The sequence below is a fragment of the Syngnathus leptorhynchus genome, chromosome 7, assembly GCF_054491065.1.
Source record: "Syngnathus leptorhynchus isolate UIUO chromosome 7, UIUO_Slep, whole genome shotgun sequence".
In the NCBI taxonomy this organism is placed as follows: domain Eukaryota; kingdom Metazoa; phylum Chordata; class Actinopteri; order Syngnathiformes; family Syngnathidae; genus Syngnathus; species Syngnathus leptorhynchus.
Window position 1 is genome coordinate 2,447,717 of NC_141201.1, and position 17,042 is coordinate 2,464,758.

General features: G+C 44.6%; 1 protein-coding gene and 1 long non-coding RNA gene across 4 annotated transcripts in view; one reads left to right on the plus strand and one right to left on the minus strand.

Annotated features, from left to right (window-relative positions):
- Positions 1 to 17,042, plus strand: part of LOC147054099 (uncharacterized) — a 39,429-nt gene that overhangs the window by 14,906 nt on the left and 7,481 nt on the right. The window contains exon 4 of one of the 2 annotated variants that reach the window (XR_015066718.1): positions 5,291 to 5,867. The exons of the other annotated variant lie outside the window; for it this stretch is intronic. This is a non-coding gene — a long non-coding RNA (uncharacterized LOC147054099). Of the gene's footprint in view, positions 1 to 5,290; positions 5,868 to 17,042 lie in introns of those variants that run through there. 2 annotated transcript variants of the gene reach the window in all.
- LOC147054100 (RNA-binding protein Nova-1-like) overlaps positions 1 to 17,042 on the minus strand; it is a 29,072-nt gene that overhangs the window by 6,112 nt on the left and 5,918 nt on the right. For both annotated transcript variants that reach the window (XM_085916654.1, XM_085916653.1), the window contains one exon: positions 13,339 to 13,482. In XM_085916654.1, coding sequence (XP_085772780.1) covers positions 13,339 to 13,482 — 144 coding nt within the window. The remainder of the gene's footprint in view (positions 1 to 13,338; positions 13,483 to 17,042) is intronic.

The window sequence follows — 17,042 nt, forward strand, 5'->3', positions numbered from 1 at the left end:
CGTTAAAAAGTAGAACATGCAGCGTGGCCTCGATTTACAAGTTGGGTTCATTCTCAATTTAGTTGTGTGTCGAATTAATTTGTGTGTGTGTTCCGCGTTTTCGTTTTACAACTCTTTGACCGTCAGTCACTTTCTGCGCACGGCGACCATGCGGAACACTCATCATCGTCATCATTATGCGGGCTGCATTTTATTAAACGCCTGCTCGTATGACTCACTCCTTCCTCCTCTTTCTCTTCCTCCTCCTCTTCGCTTCCCTGATGACCCAAAGAGCTTCGCTGTTGATTGTAGGGCCGCTAATTTGCTAGCACGCTAATTATAGTGGAACACGATCCATTTGGCGTGACACTGCTCGACTTTTGAGTCATTTCTTTCAAAACGAATAAATGTCCCTTTTGGAAATAATTTCACGGTACAACCATTGTAAAATTTTACAACTGTGTAGGCTATATTTGAAGTGAAATTTTAACTGAGGCACAAGAAAAATACTAGTCAGTGGGGCTAGCCATCATGCTAATGCTAGCAATCATTCCCAGCAGAAGATCCATTAAAGGACAAAGTGTTTTTAGCATCGTTCAGTTTCTCCATCATCGATCATTCATTATTCATTATTATTGTTTGCGAGCACAAACTTTATAAACAGCCGCTACTAAAAATCTCCATGTTCTCACGGCGCCCACGCAAGAAATAGAAGACGATGGCGCGAAAGAGAGGCGCGTTGATTACTTTAAGCTCATTAAGGTGATCGCCGCAAGGTGGAGGATAAGCCGGCGTTAGTCGGCTACCTTTGATCGCATCTGATGGATTAGCCGACTGTTAGCAACGCCTGCCGCTAAACGGCCTCTCCTCCTTTTCTGTCTGCCTTTTCTGAAATACACAAAGCTAGCAAAACAGTACTTTTTATTTTCTAGAATTTTTATATTTATTTTTTTACTTTTTCTATCACCAACTTTTCCCCAAAATAGTCATTATTAGAAATAGAAAAAATATCAAATAAAAATTACTTTATAGAACCCACACCTTTTTTTCTGGAAAATATAACTACTTTTTTTGAAATCCAAAATTTTTCTTTCAAAATGTGACCCCAGAAAACACGACAACAATTTTTCTGGAAAACCACTTTGGAGAATCCTAGCGCAAACGCCAGCAGAGTTTAAGACCCTGAAAAGGCAACCCATGACATCACATGACACACGAAACCTGATTGGACGGAAGCCGTCTGCTGCTGTAACCTTGGCGACAAACTCCCATGCTCAAACTGCGAAAATGTACAAAATACACTCGGGCGCACGATTTTATGCAGCTGCAGGTGATGTCATAAGCGCGTGCGTGCGATCATGTGCTGATGTAATCATGAGCAGGAAGGAAAGTTGGATGTGTTCTCGCTCAAGTCTTATGGGGATGAAAATGTGATGGTTTCCTTAAAACACACACACACACACTCGAAAGGTCCAAATGAGGGTCAATTAGGAAAAGGCCGTAGAAAAAGTGACGGCTGGGGTCATTGTCATGATCTCTACAAGAGAGCGAGTGAAATTCTTCTGGCGTGTGCACCTGACAGCTTCCACATGTTTCCGCATGCGTGCGTGCAAAATTCAGAAAAGGCTCCCCGACCTTTTACAGTGTGGCGACCCCCACGTTAACCCCCCCCCCCCCCCCCCCAGCCTTGCCCCGCCCATCCCACCGGCTGTCCTTCATGTGTCAGCAGCTTGAACGTAAAGAATCCCAGCAAACAAAAGAAGCTGGCAGAAAGGGAGAGAGAGAATTCCTCCCTGCTGATGTCACCTTTTCTTCATTTGCTGCAGCTGCTGCCTCCACAACAAAATGTAAGGAACCCCCCCCCCCACACACCAGATTTTCCGAAGTCACCTATGAGCTCGCCCCAAATTACCACCAAGGCCTTTAGAAAAGGACATTTGAATGAGCACAAGTTTCTAATGTCCCCAAAAAATAGACGCAACCATGAGAGCGGATATGAGCAGAAGCAAAGCCGAGACCTCCCCCAAGGCCAATTAGTCTTTGGCTTCTACCCTGTCCATCCTCACTCATGCTCTCCTCCTCCCCCGTTTCCCATCACACTCAGGACGCCCCTGTTAACCCCCCCCCCCCCCCTCCTCCCTCCCACAATCTCCCATAATTCCCTTGTGCTCTTTTATTTTGGACGCAAGGATGTCTGTTGTTTCCCCGAGCGACCGCGCCAGTGGTGAGCAAACAAGAAGCCCCTCCTTCCTCCTCACACCCCTCCTAAATCTCTCGTTATCCCTCCCGGCACATCACAGTGAAATCCGCATAGCAACAAAACGCAATTTTTAAAATGTTTTTTTATGATGTATTATTAATGTCTAGGATATTCGTTTGAAATATTTTTAAAATCAAGAAAACCCAAAGTGTGGCTCGTAGTGCTTTGTAAACACACACACACTCACTCACAGTGCTGCTTATCTGAGCACACACACACACGACTATATATACACACCTAATCACTCCAGGCCTCATCTGTCACAGGCGCATGCAGGCTCAGTAACTGGACCTGGTGTGAATTCCTGCTCAAACCCAGTGAGTTCAGTGTTCTTCTGATCTCACCTTGACACACAAATGGACTCTTAGGGTCCTAACATGGTAGACTGGTTGCCTTGCCCCCGACTCATCTGACAATTTGGTGACAGGAAGTAGTTCTGCCCCTCCCCCCAGACCTCCATTGCATCCGCAATTAAGGTGTCATGTAAAAACTGCCATGCCCTCCCAAGTGGTGAAGAAGAACCACAGCCGCTGACTGTGTTGATTGAAGGGAACAAACACACAAAGAGAAAATGAAAACGTTTGCGGGTAGCAGCTGTAGGCCACAACTCACGTCCATATGCTCACACACGGACTAATTGTCCAATGAGCTTCCACCGACTAGGCCACGCCCCTTTAAAAAGTAACTAATTATGCAAAGCTGGTTTGGTATCAGGGAAAAATCAAGCAAATCCCTGAATGGAGAAAAACAAAGAGCAAAAGCAGGTTATCCATCCATCCATCTGAACCGCTTATCCTCATGAGGAAAAATAAGACTGAAATCAGATTTTGTATTTTATGGCTCCATGCCGCAGGGCTCAAAAGCAGCGAAAAGTTCACGCCCGAATGATTTACGCGTGCGCCACGTCAGACTTGAAGTCGGAGAAGACGCTCCAAACTTGCCGGCAGGAATGCGGCTCACTTGCAGACGCGTTTCCTCGACTCCCCCCGCCCTCCCCCCCCCCGCCCCCACCGGCTCTTCCACGTGCAAGGTTTGCTCACGCCGCCTTGCTGAGCAGCGCGCCGGGGTCAACTTTACCATGTTGACCTTCGCCGTGCATGTGTATATGCCTTTTGTGTCATCACACACACACTCCATAATAACAGTGGCTGTCTTCAGCTCGTTGAGCGTAATCTTCCTCGTTGGTGTCTAGTGTCGCACAAATGCATTAGTGCACTCGCACCTGTCTTTGTACGGCCGAACACACACACACACACACACATACACAATCTATTCCAGTGTCTACGAATCTTGACCTCCCAAAGCCTCAAAGTTATCTAAACATTCCCGCTAACCTCATCTCTTAACCCGTGCGTGTCTATCTTTGGCATTTTGTGTGTGTGTGTGTGTGTGTGTGTGTGTGTGTGTGTGTGTGTGTGTGTGTGTGTGTGTGTGTGTGCGCGCGCAGCTGACAGGATAGAGAGGGGCAGTTGTGTTCACATAAAGGGGGTGTGCGGGGATGGTCTTGGGGGGGTCTGCAGTCTGTAAGGGTGAGATAGGGGGCTTAGAACAGCTGACACTATCCACCACACACACACACACACACACACACACACACACACACACACACACACACACACACACACACACACGGTAAAATGGGAAGTCAAGTTAAAAATTGTCTGAAACTGTATACGAGCGACCATCGTGTTTGTGAAATGTAAATTAAGCAGCAAAACAAACTCGTCTTTATCCAACCCAGCGGGCGGCCATTTTGTTGAAAATGACATCACAGTCGTTCAGGTAAGCGACTAATCCCGAGGCCCTGAGCGACATCAAATGTGTGTGACAAAAGTTTCCTTTAATGAGTCCAAAAAGAAATTCGGGGCTATAATTGGTGCTTAGTGTCCGTAAAAGCGTAGACATGACGGAACATGCAAATGGTTTACATTTTTAGTGTGGAAAATATGCACACACAACCACACTCAAGACCAGGCCAAGTGTCTAATTAACTTATTGAATGACTTAATGACGCTCATCTAAATATATCGCGAGTCGAATATCTTGACAAAAATCTCTCTCACACGTGCGCGTGAACACGCATGCACGCACGCAGCTGCTTCGCAAACTACCTCAACAACATTTTTAACACGTTCGCACCAGTTCAAACCGGGCCCTCCGCCGGAGCCTCGCTCTCCTAAACACGCCATACCGTGACATAGCGCGTTAAGAGCGCAACGGGCCGCTTTGCGACGTTTTACGACGTGTTGTTTATGACGTGGCTGACAGTTTGTTAGCGTCTGGAATGCCGACATGTCAACACCGAGTCAACAGGGCACCGTTTTCTTTTTTTTTTTGGTGTTCAGTAAATAGTTTTTAGTCAATTTAGTCAAATTGAAAATATATCAATAAAATTAAGAAATAAATCAATTGAAATCAATCAATTTGATCAAATAGAAAAAATACAAATCTGGCAATTGGGACGACACACACGCCAACGACGATGTCATCTTTGAGTTGCGTAATAAATGTTCTTTAGCGCACCATGTACTAAAAGATGACGTGCAGTAAAAGAAAAAAGAAAAAAAGTTGTCATTGGCCCAGCTTTGCAATCATCTGCCTTTATCACACGCAACATTTACTCAACACAGTTCGCTGGCCATGGAGACCAGCATGCCTGCTCCTTTACATCATCTTCATCAACAATCTGGTCCCCATTTGTTCCAGGGTGTGTGTGTGTGTGTGTGTGTGTGCGTGTGCATATGTAATGCGTACAAATGTATGTATGTACTACAAATGAAACACACACAGTACTGAAACACACACACTCCTGATTTTTTTGTTTTGTTTTGCTCACACACACCTGAAACGCTTGTGTGTGTGTGTGTGTGTGGGGGGGGGGGGGGGCAGCTGCTGTAACATTCACACACACTCTGATTGTCCCAACATCCTCATTGCCCCCCCCAAAAAAAAAAAGTCGGACATGACATTCCTAATTCCAAACCAAGAAAAACAAAAGCAGCCCTTGGCGGCGTGGACTTTGTCCAAGACGTTTTTTTGTTTTTTTTATAGGCTGCCGAGCCGAGAGAGCGAAGCCATATTGTTTCACTTTGTTTGGCGTGTGAATCATGGACCTGAACGTCGCCAACAGAACTTTTTGGGGGATGATGTCATTGCTGCAAGTGACCACATAGTTACCAACATGGACGCTTGTTATGAAAATTTGTCTTGATGGTGTTTTCTAAGCAGATATTTCTTATGCAACCGTACTTTGACCGGGCCTCACTTTTGGCTTACTGAAGTTCCTTCGGAGTGTTTTTGTTTTTGTATTTGTGAGTTTGGTTAACGGCTGAAAGTGCTTCGGGGAGGCTGTGACTCTCCTTGCCCATATGTGAGAGCATTTCAGTTCCGTAATTGCGCCTTTTTTTTTTTTTTTTCTTCACTTCACATGATTCGAACCTCCTCAGCTCCAGTAGCGCATCCTCAGTGTGTGGTGTGTGTGTGTGTGTGTGTGTGTGTGTGTGTGTGTGTGTGTGTGTGTGTGTGTGTGTGTGTGTGTGTGTGTGTGTGTGCTCATAGCAATGAATGAAAAGCACATGGAAGGCAATTACTTTTGATTTATGTCAAGACAAACATCAACACACACACACACACACACACACACACACAGAAGTCGTTTTAAAGATGTGAGCAGAAAAGACTTGAAGAGGTGAAAGAACAATCGAGAGGGAAAAAAGGAAGGATGGAAAGGAAGGAAAAGGATCAAAAGGATTGAAATAAGCAGAGGAAAGGATTAGAAGAAAACGAATGCGAAAGAAAAAGAATGGAAGCAAGAACTAATACACATCACAGAACTGTAAAACCCTTAATGTCCTTAAACACACCACAGACACTCGCACATAATTAAAGGGAAAGTCCAGTGGTCGTGACAGCTGACGGCTTTGTGGGATCCCAGACTATAAGAAGCGAGGGGGGTGTTAATCATAAAGGGGCGGGGCCGGGGGGGGGCTGTAAAGATGGGCATTGTGGGCTTTCACTTAGAGGATTAAAAATAATGGAAGAAGGGGTGGGAGGGGCAGCTATTGTCGTATATGTGTGTGTGTGCACGCACACGTGTGCAGAAGGGGTCGCCCCCTCTCAGCAGAGATGAAAAAGCATCATCAATACACCTCTTTGTTTGCAACACTCACCTTCTTCTCCTTCCTCTACACCCACTCCCCGCCATAAAAAGAAAAGAGAGAAAGAAAAAAAAAAAGGCCGCGCTGCCCCTTTAAGAGCACACATCTGTGGCGAGCGAGCGAGAGAGAAAGTACTCAGAAGACCAGACATTAGCCCATTTGGACCTTTTAAATGTGACCCCTTTGTGCCAGTCGGGGGAGGTTGCCAAGGCGACCGGCAACGCTGAGTGTCATTGTTGTCAAGGGCCAATCGGGACGCGGCACATACTGTGCGACTGTGTGCGTGCGTGTGTTGGGATTGCTTTTAACATGCTGTTTTCATTTAAATTTTTGGATTTGGGCCTATACACACACACGCACACGCACGTACACACAAATTGTGCACCAAGTATTTGATTGTGTTGCATTCAATTTTCAAAATAGTAATGCGTCGCTTTAAGAGCTTTGTGTTGTCTTCAAGTGCTCCTCATGGATGTCTTGTTTTCTAATTAGTAGTGTAACTCTCTCTCTCTCTCTCTCTCTGACAATATTGCTTATTTTGCAGTAATCCTCATGTTGTTGTTTTTTTTTTACTGCAGTATTAATTTGGAGAAACTGATGTCTTATTAAGTAGCTCGAAATACACACATGCACTCATAAACACACTTTGTGAGGAGAAGGGGGGGGGGACGGAAGACGAGAGGGTCTGGACGGGGACCAAGATGTGAAGAAAGACATCTCTCTAGCGCTCTTACACCTGCTAAGGGGGGTTGGGGAGCACTGGTGGGGGAGGGGGTCGCTAAGAGGAAGGAGTGTGTGTGGGGGGGGGGGGCAATGGCTGCACGGCGCTTGTCACTTTGATTTCCATCACCACGGCGATGGGCGTCCCACAATTCAGTGTGTGTGTGTCGCCGCGGTAACACAGAAACAAATCAATGCTATTTACAAGAAGCTCCTGTGAGTGTGTGAGAGTGTTTTTATGAAAGAGGAAGAGAGTATGCGGGAGAGAAAGTGAAAGAGGGAGAGAGAGAACGTGTGAGACAAAGATGCATGGTGACATTCGTATCGCTTAGCATGCAGTAAAGTCCGGCGTTGTCGAGAAGTGACACGGCGGCAGCCATCACTTTAAACTCCGCTGACTCCATGTGGCCTTTGGCTATGCTTTTCACGAGGGGGGGGGTGGGGGGGTCATGGCGGGTTCACCAATAGTATTTGTTACCCAGTACTGCGATTGTGTACAACATATGATTTTTTTTTTTTTTGTGGGTTTTCCCATGATGGACATTGAGCAGATTTCTCTGGCTTTTTCTCACGTATTTTTATTCCCGTTCTATTCCGAGACACTTTCTCCCTTGCGCCACGGCAGATGGGAACCCCGGCCCCTCCCCTCCCCGTTGTGACCGGGGTCAAAGGCGCTATTGTCATCCAGCTAGCCCCGCCCCCTGTATTGTCCCCGACAGTTGGTGGCCATTGAAGCTCTCCGAAACCTCTGCACATTCAACTTTCCTCTCCTTTCTTGTCTTTTCTTTGCCCTTTCTGCTTTCCTTGGCCGTTCCACCTCCTCCTCCTCCTCCCCCCCCCCCCCCCCCTCCCTTCCTCCTCCTCTTCGTCATCATCACATGCACAGCTGGACACGACTGATGGAAAGAGAAAACGTCTTGATCAGCACAAAGTCGAAGGAAGTCTGATAATAAGATAAACAAGTATAATATTACTAAGCCCTGACTGATGTTAAATGGGAAAAACAACAAATACATTTAAGACCGTCAAATAATTTATATATTTATTATTGTAAGGATTAACTGATAAAAAAAAAAGTTATTTTATATATTATATGCATACAAAGTATGTTTGAAGTTCATTGTATGATTAATCGGTAATTGGGAATTTATTGGGATCGGCCGCTCATTTTGTAGTGAACAGAAAAGGGTTAAATGGGATTTGCCAGGAACAGGAACATCTTTTTTTATTTGTTTTGGACTGTTTGGCTTCAAACATTGGCTTGGCTTTGCGCTGCTGACAACAATCCTTATGGTTGTGATGACCTGGCGCCCGCACACACACACACACACACACACACACTTACACACACGCACACACACACGTGATATGATATATAATTGATGATTTGGGTTTGGAGCAGTGCTGAAGTTGGATCATTCAGAATTGGATCAAAGCTTTGTGGAATGAAAGAAAAACAAAGCATTTACTGCCTTTTTTTCAAAAGGAGAAAACTAGAGATAGAAACTGATGCCACACACAAAGCAGTCATAATATATTATTATTGTGGCTCCACCAAATAAATGAGCTCTTAAAATTGGCAACAAATATATTTATCTTTTTGAATATTTTCATTATATTTTTTTCTTTTTTTCTTTTCTATGCTTTTTGATTTTTGTTAAGAATTTGCAGATTTTTTTTCCAATTTAATATGCAACTAATTTGTAATAACTTTGTGTCGACTGTTCTGTGGTTTTACTTTCCACTTTTAACTTGGCTTGTTTTAGTTGTTGTTCACTCGTTTAGATCCATCAAAATATTACTCAACTTTTTTTGAGGTCCAATAATCGACTTGGCTTTTGACGGAGTGATTCTAGATTTCATGTTTTTTCTTTTTTTTGTCTTTTTTTTTGTACAGCAGTCATTTTCTTCATAGTCACTTTGGTTTGCTGTTTTTAAAAAGTGCCGGACTTAGCTTGACTCAAACATTGTACAGATTACTTCCCATGGGAGGAAATTTGGTTTCCATATAGATTGAGCGTTGACAGATTCCATTTGTATCAAAATAATGACGGCTTGCTTCAACGTCGGTGTACTTTCTGGTGTGTCCTGCAGTAAGCTGGAAGTCTTTAATCCCATCACATAACGTTTCGCACTGCACACGCTCATGAATCATTGTGTCAGCTCCGAGTCGAGTGAGTGCATGAGCGCTTAAGTTTTGACTTTTATTTCCAACATGTGCTGCACTTTTCATGTCTCGCGGTGAGGCCGCCAACATTTTGATGAGCTGCGGTGTTCACACACACACACAGGCAAACTACCAACAGTTATTTTACAGCGATGCATTTTTCTCACAAATTAAAAGCGATCCATGATGAAATATTTGACGTTGTTGTGTCAAAACATGCAAAGGATAAACCATTACAGCATGCTAAGGGTGAAATCATCTTTTTTTTTTTTTTTTTTTTTTAGGGTGGAGGTTCTGTCACACAAATTCAGAGTATGGCTTTTGTTACAATGACGGATTTTTTTAACTCAGAAACTTTCACTGGTGGAACCAGCGCTTCATTACCGAGCTAGCCGATTACCCTTGTGTATGCAAAACAATTTGATTTTTCAGCCTCTCATTCGTGTGTGTGTGTGTGTGTGTGTGTGTGTGTGTGTGTGTGTGTGTGTGTGTGTGTGTGTGTGTGTGTGTGTGTGTGTGTGTGTGTGTGTGTCTGCGCTCTGGGGGTGATGAGAGACGGCAAAAGTGTTTGAGGGTTTACTAAGATCATATTTCACTGGAAGACAACATTATCCCACCACACGCACGCATGCAATGCTCACACACACACACGCACACATGCGTTTTATGCAGCACTAGAATCGATTGCCAGGCCCGCCGTTCTATTTATGCTCAGGCCTCTGTGGGACCCTCAACGCTTCCTCATTAAAAGGCCAAACACAACGAGCACCGAGCGCCATCCGTCATCCTTTCCTCACACCGCTGTCAGTCCTGCGAGTTGCGAAGGCGACGTGACCGTTGCGGAAGAGGGAGGCGAGGGGGGCGTGGAGGGCGCGTCCGCTTCTGACCCCGTCGGGGGACGCAGATGCCGCGAGCGGATCGATTAGTCGTGCCTGTCAGCGGGGGCCGCGAGGCGCTGACTGATGTGCCTAAGCGACTAAGGGAGCAAGCACCTGTCCTGTCTTGTCTGACATCTGGATGTGAAAAACACGATGAGAAATAAAAAATGGGACGGCTACACTTTATCCGCTGTATGAAAATCATTTGAAAAAGACGACCAATGGGCTTGTGCGGTCTGCCCGACGAGTTCCCCGCGCTAGATCACAGCGCCAGGCCAACGGCGGCCATGTTTGCCTCGCTCTGTGATGTTTTTGCGGCGGCAGAGCTTAGCGGTGCTATAAGAGGCTTACAGAGATGCAAACAGCGTGTGTGTGTGTGTGTGTGTTTGTGTCAGGTGTATGTGTCATCATGTTAGAGTGTGTGACAGATGTGCTTGTGTGTAGGGAGCTGCAATCATGGCGCGGGATTACCGGCAACGTTCTAAAATGGTGGCGCGCTGCGACTGCGGCGGGAGATTGCGGCACGACGTGGTCAAAAGTACAGCATGCGTAAAAACAAAAACATGGCAAGAACATCGTTTTTCAGATTGCCTTTGAACGCATCGTCGTTGGGTGTCATCTTTAATTGCAGTTATGGTTTTACACCACTGGGTGGCGATGTAGCACATTTTGAAGTCGCTCCTAAAAGCATCGAAGAAGAAGAATATACGTGTCAGATGTTTCTTGAACTCAACAATAGTTTTCTGCAGAAATAACCGGAAATGTTTGCTAATTAATTATTACCACATGCAAAAACATTTGTTTTTCAGGATATTGATGACTTCGATAAATATTCGGGGGGGGGGCATCAATAGTAATTCACTTTCTGAATTTATGACTTCGTCTTTGCTTGTGTGTGTGTGAGTGCAAGCGTGTGTTCAATATCGCGAGAGGAAGCAAACGGGTCGATTGTAATTAAAAAGAAAACAGTTGTAAGGGATAAATATTTGATGCGGAGGGGCCTCGGCTTCATTAGCGCAAAGTGATGAAGCGGCAAAAAATGTCCCGTCAGCGGCGAGCCTGACGTCGAAAGAGAAACGTGACAAGATGTGAAAAAAATAAATAAAACGCTCCTCAAGTGCGAGACGACGTCTTCCACATTGTGGACTGCCGCGTTGTTCTCTGAGGTTATATTTGGACGAGAATCAAGCGAAAGAATGGCGGCCCATCTTGTGCGCTCGCACTGGCGGACGAAGTGCTGCTGCTGCACTTTTCTCCTCAGAGATGTGATGGAAGGATGCTCGGATGAAAGGACGACGCGGCTCTGAGGGAGGGAGGGAGGGAGGGAGGGAGGGAGGGAGGGAAGGAGGGATGGATGGATGGAAGGAGAAAAGTCAAGCAAAAGAATAAAAAGGACAGAATGCCGAGCCAAAAGAAAAGGTCTGAAGCTTTAAGCAAAGGAGGCAAGGATGTAAGGAGATGTGCGAGAAGGAGACGAGACAAGACAAAACAGATAGAGTCGCTTTGAGGCATGCAGGAATTGTAAGCAGGTGTCTAAAAGTAGGTATTCGGGCGTTGCCGTGGCAACAGCTCCTCTCCTCATTGGAAGCCAAGGTTATTTTCAAGCTTCAATGTCTCATTCAAACCTCTCATTCACGTAAGAGAAAAGTGGTACGCTCCATTTTAGGGGGAAGGAGGGAGGAAGGGGATGTGTTAGGGTCCATGTGTGTGGGTGTGTGTGTGTGTGTGTGTATGTGAGTGGGGGAGGAAAGTGACTAATGTCTTCCGAGTAGCGAGAGAGGACAGGAATGAGACGCTCCGGCCAAGACGTTGCACTAAATGTCCTTTTTGTCTTGGTGAGACGCGACGGCTCATTCCCAACACACGCACGTGCAGACGCGCATACCAAAGCACGAGCTGCCATACATCCGAGATGAAAGTAGTGCACGTCAATAATATTCACACACATACGCTCTGCCAAAATCGCTGCAAAGCTTTGCCGAGCTGGCCGGGTGAAGGAAGGACGACAAGTGAAAGAAAGAATGAGGCGCTTGTGCACTCCACTGAAGAACTTGAGTGTGTGTGTGTGCGTTGTTGCCGCTGAAGGGGGCATCTGTATGCAAATTAGAGGTTCTTCCTGGGTGACAAATCAAAAGGCCCACCTGCTTCAATTTGTGTGTGTGTGTGTGTGTGTGTGTGTGTGTGTGTGTGTGTGTGTGTGTGTGTGTGTGTGTGTGTGTGTGTGTGTGTGTGTGTGTGTGTGTGTGTGTGCGTGTGTGCGCGCGTAGCTGGGAGAGCAAGTCTGATGTGTAAAAACAACAACAACGGCGCCTTGTTTGTGCATCGAAGGGTGCAAACAAACAAAATGGCCGCCTATGTTACTTGTAATCCAATAGCGAGATATGTTAGCATGATGCTACATCACTTGGTAAACACACACACAATCACACAGCCTGGCGCTGTGATTGGCTGGGAAATGGCAATTGCGGCACACACAGACTGTTGTCGCCATGACAACACTGCAGCGGAATTGAATGCGGTGGGAATTTTGAGCAAGCGACCATGAGTGAGCGTTTATTTACCCACAAATCCATTCATCATTTCGGAAAGACAAAATCATTATCCCACTAACCACTATTTGAAATTCGCCATACACTTTCATTCCATTCATAATTTCCAGCAAATCTTTGATCCATGCATCAATCCAAGATCAATCCATAATCCCTCGAGACAACCAATCAAAAACATCAATACAACACTATTGAGCATCAATCATTCATCCATTTTTCCAGGAAACAGCTGATCAATTCATTAACAAACCACCCATGCCTACGTCAATCAGGCAGCCACTGTTCAATATTCCACTGACGACCGAGCATCGATTCATAAATCATACATATTGATAAACCATCACTTCATTTGTCTTTTTATCGACCATATTGAGGCATCCATCCATCACAATCAATTCATATCCATCTTTCCAGGAAACAATCAATCAGTCATTCAATCAGTATTATTGATCCAAGTATGGTCCAAGATCTAAAGCCAAGATCATTCAGAAATCAACCAACCATCATAAATTCAACCAATCATCTATTGATCTTTGCATCCATCCGTCAGTCCATCTTTTTCATTCCTAATCTCAAGATCCAGTCAAATAAACCCGCCAAGCGTTTGTGATGGGACGCCGGTTCTTACCGGGATAGAAGTCTTTGGATTTGGACAATTTGATGGTGGCTCCGGTCTCCTTCTGTAGCTGGACGATGGTCTGTCCGCCCTTGCCGATGATGGAGCCCGCCGCGTAGCTAGGGATCAAAACCTTCAGGAAGTACTCGCCTTCCTCTGCGGCCGGAAAACAGGAAACGGGAAGTTAGAAGGCAGGGAAAACCTTTCCTCGATGAGCTTGACAGAGAAAAAAAAAAAAAAGGCTGGAATCCGTTTGTATCTTTGCTCTCATGCCAGACAGTTTTTATTTTTATTTTTCATTACGTTAGCATTAAGCTAGCTGACTTTTTGCTTTGCTTTTAACAAACAGTAAGGAATGCCACTATTTTATAGATTGATTTCATTTGACTTCATATGTTATCTTTACCACGTCTGTATTTACATATTTTTTTAAAACTATTTAGAAATCTTGCCCATTTTCCCTCTTAGCAGGTGAATTTACATTTTCACCCAAAAAAAAAAAAACGGACGTTGGCTGCCTGTTTGTATTTTAGTCCTCAAGCCTGCCGTCTCTTTTTTTTCATTCCAATTACATTTCATGGAAATTGAGTTCCAGGAAGCTCCCGTTGGGTCTCAAGTGTCGATCAAAGGATGACCGATCCCCACGACAAGTCATTATTTCCATAATGTGAGGATTCCCTGCCGGCGTTATTGCTCGCTTTCCCCGCGCAGCCTTTGAACGAGGCGGCCTCGCCATCGGCCCTGATCTAATTTCGGCGTCAGGCCCGAGGAATCTGGTCCTCGTCAGCGTGTTGGCACGGCGACAGGGAGCCGAAGAGCGAACTTCTAATCGGATCGGGGCCAGCCCCTGCCGCTGGACGCATAGCTCCACAGCATAGCGTGGGTTTTGTCATGGCAGGGTCCTCCGACCAAAAAAAGAAAGAAAAAAAAGGGCAAAGCAAATATGTTTTTTGTTTGCATTCCGCTTTCATATAATTAGAGATTTACATGAAAATGTCCGTGAGCTGATCCCTGAGCCGAGAACTTTTTGCGGGAGAATAATGAGACTTGGGGATGATCTCAGAACGGAAACAAACATAAATATTTAAATAAATACATGAATTGATAAATAAATGAAGACACATGTATTTCTCTTTTCTGCCTCCTTACTGACTTAGTTTTTCGGTCACTTTTAAACTAGAAAGTAGAATGAATTGAAAAATAATGCAAGAATACATCTTGTGGTACGCAGTTTGTCCTTCTCAGAAGAAGCATTTTTTTTTTTTTAATGTCCGCTGGTCATGAAAGAGTGAGAAGGTCAGTGAACGAGTGTATCACGTCAAATTTGAGTCCATGTGCCGTCCTCATGTTGGATAATCCGGGACACGTAACCTCGGGGGGTAGCAGATTAAAATAGGATTATTATTACAGTGCCGCACTTTCACGCAAAGGCGGGGCCGATGCGCGCTTTTCACTGGAGCATATGGGGAACGTCACGAAAGATACCTCCGCCAAGAAAGAGACAGTACTCAGAAATATGGCCATCTGGATGTGACATGACCACTCCAGTCCTGTAGGTGGCAGTAATGTATTTTGGTCTATTTTGTATTTTTGTCTAATATTTTCAGTTTTTTTGTCATGTTTCCAATATTTTTTACCTTTTTTAAACTTTTTAATTTGTATTTTTCTATATTATTTTAATTATCTTTTTATTTCACATTTATTATAAGGCTATCATCATAGTCATAATGTCAATGAAAACAAAAAGGCAGGTGTGTTCAAAATCCGGCGCGAGAGTCATTTTCGGCCCAAGGTTCATTTCTTTACTGTCCCCCCCGCGCTAATATTCTGAAAGTCTTATGTAATGACGCCACAGGAGTGTTGTCCTCGAAAGGAGACATCAGGCTAGCAACTTCCTGTCTACGGCGACAGTCCTCTCACATACAAATCCACGCGGCGACCGGTGGACAGAAATAAACAAAATCCCTGCGGCGTTCCAGCGTATTAAAAAAAGAAACAGGCGTCATTGTTTCACACACTTGCTTTTACGAGTCAAACAAACGACGTGTCAGCGAGCTTCTCGCGTTGCGTCAGGTCACATGAGGCAGGAAACGTTTCGACTGTTTTTTTCCTCAACACTCACTGACGGGCCGGCGACGAAAGACAAAAAGCAGGGAGCGCATACGTTCACCAGACTCGTTTTTTTTCCCAACTCGGACTTGGTTGCCTCTGACTTTTCTAACTTTCACCTTTTTTATATTTAACCGTTTCTTTTGAAGAAAATGGGCCTAAATTAGCAACTGGGCTATATGTTGCTTGTTAGCTACTCGCGCCAAGACCGAGTAGCGGTTCAAAACTTCCCGCTAACCTTCCAGTTGTATTTGTCCTGAGTATTGTCGTCGAATCTGTTATGTAACAAATGAGCGTGTTTTCTCCTTCCCTTCGGCGTTTCCCATCATGGACTCGATTCTCGTCTCCTCGCCGCGATGACCCACTTGTGCGAAGCGAAGCCTTGGCGCTGACCTATTTTAGATGGAGGCTAGCTAATTATAACCAACTTGTGTTAACAAGACGGCGATGATTGGTAAATAGGAATGGCGCAAAAAAAAATGATGTCATTTATTTTGTCATTTAAGTCATTTTCTTCATTCCCGTGATTTCATAACTATTATTGCCTTCCACCTTTTTTTCCCCGTCATTCATTCTTGGAATTTTCTGACTTGATACTCGTTGCGTTTTGACAATGTAGATTTGTTAATTGTTGTACTTTTATGATTTTATTCTTAGACTTCTTTTTGGGCAGCAAAGTCCAAACAGGAACCCATAGTTAAAGCACCTGTGGCTTTAGGAGCTAATAAACCTTGTCGCTGAGAGGTTTTATGACAAACAAATCTTGCATCTCACATCGTTGAGGTCTTCTTTCCTAAACAAGATAAATTACGTCACACGTGCATACGCTTTGGATCCGGCCGAGGTCGCCCCGACCTTGTTAGCGTCTCACTAAGCCATGCACAGGACATGCAAATGTGAATAGTGGCTGTTTGAGCGAGATGATTTTATTTGATATATATTCCAGTCATTTAGTTTCTTTTATTATTATTTTTAAATTCTACATTTGAATTCTTGAAATTTTAATACTTTATTGTTGTCATTTTAAACATATTCTAGTAAAATAAAATTATCGTAAAGAATCCAACTGCATTAATAATACTTTTGGCATATGCACATCCATGTAATTTTACAGTATATTAAATTACCAAAACAATTTACATTTTACGACTGTACAATTTAATATTATTTAACTTTGTAAACTATATTATATATTTTTTATTTTGGGGGGTGGGGGCTTTTTTTTTTTTTTTTTTTTTTAAACCAAAAGGCAGGACTCTGTGGTTTAAAGCAAGAAATTGCCCCAAGCGTGCATGTCAACTTCACCCCGCTGTCCCGAGTGTGTGCTATTTGCAGGTTTCATAAGCGGAGTTCAACATGTGTGTGGGTGCTCCATCATAAATAATACACCATCACGGTGCGAGTAAACAGTGCAATCTGTTGCTAAGGCCCGCGTCGACCCAGCGGGCCCAGAATAGGCGCCACATGCTGCGGGATTGAGGGCTTAAATCCTGGGGATCTTGTGTCCCCGGGGCAAAGGAAAAGGGGGCTCCTCTTTCTCCGAGCTGCTTCCACCGTCCTCATCCTCGCCAACGCGCACGTACAAATGAAAAACTTCAAGACCCAGA